Source organism: Procambarus clarkii, chromosome 8 (assembly GCF_040958095.1).
Source record: "Procambarus clarkii isolate CNS0578487 chromosome 8, FALCON_Pclarkii_2.0, whole genome shotgun sequence".
In the NCBI taxonomy this organism is placed as follows: Eukaryota; Metazoa; Arthropoda; class Malacostraca; order Decapoda; family Cambaridae; genus Procambarus; species Procambarus clarkii.
The window spans coordinates 6,007,442-6,013,618 of record NC_091157.1 but is presented as its reverse complement, the minus strand read 5'-3'; the positions used below and the strand labels follow the sequence as shown (position 1 = coordinate 6,013,618).

General features: G+C 43.3%; 1 protein-coding gene across 1 annotated transcript; it reads right to left on the bottom strand.

Moving 5' to 3' along the window:
• Positions 1 to 4,966: 4,966 nt before the first annotated feature.
• On the bottom strand, positions 4,967 to 5,710 carry LOC123759786 (spermatogenesis-associated protein 31H1-like). Its single transcript, XM_069318773.1, has one exon. The coding sequence runs from the start codon at positions 5,708 to 5,710 to the stop codon at positions 4,967 to 4,969; it is 744 nt and encodes a 247-aa protein (XP_069174874.1).
• Positions 5,711 to 6,177: the final 467 nt, after the last annotated feature.

The window sequence follows — 6,177 nt, the reverse complement described above, 5'->3', positions numbered from 1 at the left end:
TGATGTTATGCCTGTAAGCAGAACTTGACGCCTGCAACTGATCAACTCTATGTGGATGGTGAGGCGGACAGGATGACTAACTTGAGTGTTACCAAGGAGAAACTTATTAAACAAAGACAAGTTAAAGCCCAACAAGTCTCCAGGACCAGATTAAGCATCGTCTTAAACAATGAAAAGAGCTTAACGAGCCTTGTCTTGCATATGTGTTAAATCATTAGTCGAGCAGAGTAGCCCAGTCGTGGAGGGTTTCAAATGTAGTGATGATTTATAAGAAAGGAGATAGATGATTTATGTCGAACTATGTTTAGTGTTTAGCAAATTTGATCTCATTATTTTCCAATCAGCCAATAGCAGAAAGCAGGCGATGAGTCACAAAAACGTAGCTAAAGTAAGTAGACCAGACCACACACTAGAAGGTGAAGGGACGACGACGTTCCGGTCCGTCCTGGACCATTCTCAAGTCGACAATCGACTTGAGAATGGTCCAGGACGAACCGAAACGTCGTCGTCCCTTCACCTTCTAGTGTGTGGTCTGGTCAAAATAGCAGACAGGATTGCGACATTCTATACCTTGACTTTACCAAAGCCACGGGGACACTAAAAAGCCCCGAAATCATCTCAAGATAACCTCAAGATAACATCAAGAAGCCGTTGATGGTCTGACTCACGAGAGTCGTTATAAAGTCCTGGTATTGGTGGTTGATCCTAATTTGGATTTGGGTGTTGTTAAAAAAAAAAACAGCGTTACCATAAATGGGGTTAAATACTAGTGGGAGACAGTTGTAAGTGGAGTGCCAGTCTGTCCTGGGACCTTCGTTGTGTACTATATATATATATAAACGATTTAGACACAGGATTGATCTGCAATATTTACAAAATTTTGCAGACGAGACAAAAACAGGGCGGGGACATGTATTCAAAATAAGACATGAAATTGCATCAAGACTATTAAAATGGATGAATGATTTGGAAATGTAATTATATAATGAAACAAATGTAGGGTTCAGAGTCTAATAATGAGAATTACCAGAATTATAATGAGAATTATGATGTTGAAATTGCGAAACAGAGATTTGCGAGTCGTTATTAGTCGAGATCTTAAGCCAAAACATCACATTATAAATATAAAGAATAAAGCAAATTATTTCTTTGGATTTATTGGAATATTGAAAAAATAAATCCCAATTTATTTATTTGGATTTATATCTTGCAACAAGATATCTAATGTTAGACTTCATCAACATATCGAACTTGTTATACCCAGATTAGATTATGCAGTTCAGTTTTAGTCACCGTTCAGGAGAATAGACATTAATTCACTTGAACAGGTATAGAGGATGATAACGAAATTAATCCCAGGATGAGAACTCTGCCTTGTGAAGGGAGACTAAGCTAAGCGTTCTCGAGAAAGATGAAGGGCAAGAGGGGGACATGACTGATGTACATAAATGGATAAAAAGGGATATAAGGTATAAAATATACAAATAACTGAAGATAATACGATATACATATATAATGCAGATGACGGTAGTTCTGTCCGTCCACCTGTCCATGGAGGACAGAAGGAAATGTATATATATATATGCTGGTAAGCATTGTAAATATGTGGCCACGTCTGTGGTAGAAACCAAAATAAACAAAACGTTTACCAAGTGGGAACTGACGAAAAAAATGGGAGGAAGCCCCATGTAAGACCCCACTCGACGCCAGATGTAAACAAGGAAGTCAAAAAGTATACTCAGTTTACAAGTTTTTTTATTCCCACTATCACCTCCCCCTCCCCTCCCCCCCCTCTCTTGGCTTATATGGGTATTTTTTCTACCTTTCGTCCTCAAATGTCAACTTGAGTGTGCTGGACGAGCCGTAAACTCTGTCGTTACCAGGGTTGTGTTTACGGCTACGTTATTGTGACTTATTCTCTCTCCTGGATATGGTTTGGTCTAAGAGAAAACCTGGGTAAATACTGGTTTGTGGGTTGTTGATTTAAGGGAACACATTACCGTTTAACATCATAGCTGTAAGATAGCTGGATTGTTTCAAGCGTAGGTTAGACATGTATATTAATGAGTTTGGGTGGATATAAATAAGAGCTGTCTGGTATGAGCCAATAGAGGAATTGCCTCGTATTTGGCTAATAGGAGCTGCATAGTTTGGACCAATAGGAGGTGCTGCATAGTTTTTTGCCCTTGTATGGACCAATAGGAACGGCCTCGTATGAACCAATAGGAACGACCTCGTATGGACCAATAGGAACGGCCTCGTATGGACCAATAGGAACGGCCTCGTATGGACCAATTGGAGCGACCTCGTATGGACCAATAGGCACGGCCTTGTATGGACCAATAGGCACGGCCTTGTATGGACCAATAGGAGCGACCTCGTATGGACCAATAGGAGCGACCTCGTATGGACCAATAGGCGCGGCCTCGTATGGACCAATTGGAGCGACCTCGTATGGACCAATTGGAGCGACCTCGTATGGACCAATAGGCACGGCCTTGTATGGACCAGTAGGCGCGGCCTCGTATGGACCAATAGGAGCGACCTCGTATGGACCAATAGGCCCGTAGTGGACTTACCTGGCACAGGAGCGGGGCTGTAACTTGGCCCTTCGACTATGTGCACGAGGGGTAAATAATGCCTTCCTTGCCCTGGGAAGTCCTCCGTGTATTCACCTAGTTGTATTCACCTAGTTTGTTTGCGGGGGGGGGGGGGGTTGAGCTTTGCTCTTTCGGCCCGCCTCTCAACTGTCACAGAATTACGAGTACTGCGCGCTATCCACCACGTTATTGTGACCTTTTCATCTGCATTTGGTTATCTAAACCTTAGTTAAGATCAAGGTTTAGATTCGTGACAGTTAATAAACCGAACAAACTCCATACCTCAAAAGCTCTGTAAGTTTCAAGTGAAATTTATATATTTTGTCATTAAATATGTGGATTCTTAAATTAGGCAGATCCATGTCAACAGACTTGTAACCGTTCTTTTGAGTTAAAACTTCTACCTTCTCATACCAGAATAGATTTTGACCTTCGAATGGACATTGCCAGATGATGCCAGATGAAGTATGTTGACGATAACTTAATTGTTGAACTAGAGCTGACTGAGAGGTCAGTGTTCCTAGGGGTCAAGTCTACTGCTTGAGACAAGACCCTCAGTCTTCACCTATCGGTTGAACATTTTCCTTCAAGGATCTTATTATTGAACTTGTTGTTATTTTAGGTGACCTCTTGGTTTACCTGTGTCAGTGGTTGTAAATACCTGCTACAGATGCATTTGACGTATGTTTGGGTGTATTTGAGGTGTACAGTGTACACAGTCGACTTGAGAATGGTCCAGGACGGACCGAAACGTCGTCGTCCCTTCACCTTCTAGTGTGTGGTCTGGTCAACGTACAGTGCACATGTTTGTGCGGCTTTGCCCGCGGTAAAACACAGGTGTTTCTACATTTTCAACACTTGTGTCAGACATTTAACTTCATTCTAAAGTTCACAGCTGGAAATTTCATGTTTTTTTTTTCCCCAGAGACGGGTCGAAAACTTACGTCGGGATAAAGCTAATTTTCTACCCTCCCTCGATGGCCAAATTATAATTTTATTTAACATGAAATTGTTCTTGGAAACTTTTAAAAGAATCATTTAATATCCTATAATTAGCGCGAACACATATATATGCACATCAACAGTAGTATCTACACTAAACATAAACCTTCACACGCACACACTTACGCGTGCACACACATTATATATATATATATATATATATATATATATATATATATATATATATATATATATATATGTATATATATATATATATATATATATATATATATATATATATATATATATATATATATATATTATATATATATATACATATACATATATATATATATATATATATATATATATATATATATATATATATATATATATTATATATATATATACATATACATATATATATATATATATATATATATATATATATATATATATATATATATATATATATATATATATATATATATATATATATAATATAATGTGATCTTTTATAGAGCCAATTTGTTTATTCATTGTCAGGCGCCCTGAAAGAAACGTTGTCTTGTTTATATGTTGAGATCGTTGGGGCTGACAATCCCCCCAAGTGAGCATGAGTTAATGTCGGCATAGACGACATTAATCTCCAGGTTTACGGGCTATTCATGCCCGTGCCACTTCTTGGGTGGCTTAATCTACATCAATCAATCATTAGTCTCCTTCAAAGCGTTCCGGTTGGTGTCTGGAGAGTTATTTATGTGCAAGTTGTGCTTGTGTATTTAAGTTTGTTTTCGTGTGTGTGTGTGTGTGTGTGTGTGTGTGTGTGAAAAGGTTTGTATGAAGTGTTGATGTGTGCTTGTATGTGCACACCTAGAGTGTATGTCAGAAAATTATTATGCACACGAGGTAGCGAAAATACTGTGCACATGTACTTGCTGTGTTTGTTGTAAATATCAGTACCCAAATATAACTTTTCATAACATTCAAAAGGAGTGAATGTCTAGGTACGAGGCATGTGAGGAGGGAACTATTTCGCAAATCCACACCTGCCACAGGTGTTATCATGCTCATTAGTGTGTTCCTCTGACCTTGCTTTTTTCCGAGAAAAACAAAATCCATAACTACCTTTATGCTTCATAAAGGTAGTTATGGATTTTGTTTTTCTCGGAAAAAAAGCAAGGTCAGAGGAACACACTAATGAGCATGATAACACCTGTGGCAGGTGTGGATTTGCGAAATAGTTCCCTCCTCACATGCCTCGTACCTAGACATTCACTCCTTTTGAATGTTATGAAAAGTTATATTTGGGTACTGATATTTACAACAAACACAGCAAGTCTACTTGTGGATAAACTAAATATACGAGATGCCCAACGGTAGATAAGATAAATAGAATGATTTTACAAGTTTAAGTTATTACGTTACTTATAGTAGTGAGCACGAGAGTGAACACGAGAATCGTCAGTAAGGTGGAACGCAGGATAGCGGGTGCCCCGGCGAGTTGGCGCGCAGGAGCCCCGGCGAGTTGGCGCGCGGGAGCCCCGGCGAGTTGGCGCGCGGGAGCCCCGGCGAGTTGGCGCGCGGTAGCCCCGGCGAGTTGGCGCGCGGTAGCCCCGGCGAGTTGGCGTGCGGGAGCCCCGGCGAGTTGGCGTGCGGGAGCCCCGGCGAGTTGGCGTGCGGGAGCCCCAGCGAGTTGGCGTGCGGGAGCCCCGGCGAGTTGGCGCGCGGGAGCCCCGGCGAGTTGGCGCGCGGGAGCCCCGGCGAGTTGGCGTGCGGGAGCCCCGGCGAGTTGGCGCGCGGGAGCCCCGGCGAGTTGGCGTGCGGGAGCCCCGGCGAGTTGGCGTGCGGGAGCCCCGGCGAGTTGGCGTGCGGGAGCCCCGGCGAGTTGGCGCGCGAGAGCTCCGGCGAGTTAGCGCGCGAGAGCCCAGGCGAGTTGGCGCGCGGGAGCCCCAGCGAGTTGGCGCGCAAGAGCCCGGGCGAGTTGGCGCGCGAGAGCCCCGGCGAGTTAGCGCGCGGGAGACAGAGCGCCAACAGTCGCGGTCACACTCTGGGTCGAGCAGTGCTGCTGCTGCCAGACCTGCCCACAGTCTGCCATGCGGCCTCGCTGGTGCTGGCCCGCTGCTCTGTGTGTGTGTACGCTCGCGGCCAGTCGCGCCTAACTCCATGTCTAACCATTAATACACTAGGTAACTTTCAAGTAATGGATGATTAATAATTGCAATAGCGATGGTTTGAGATCAGGAGTTAGGTGTAAACATCGTGAAACTTGTATGTTTGGCTGTAAAACATATATATTGATGTACCCGGGTTGGTGGACGGTGGTTGACCGTGCCCGCGACGATAGTGAGGTACGATACTCGTGTCGGTAAGAGTCGTCGGTATCGCTGAAGGCTGTTGCTATATATAAACCTTTGAGATAAATTAAGAGTTGCATATGTTGACTCCCCTCAAGCACACCTGGGACTCGCCGTGATGAGGTGTGTGGGCAGGTAAGGACAAGTTGAACCCCCTTCACTGTGCTGTGTTACGGGCTCGCCATAGCCCGTGCTACATGGACACGTCGTTCTGAGTAGCTAAAATCTGAAACAACAACAACTGTGCAGTAAGCGGTTTGTGTATAACTCCTTAAGTA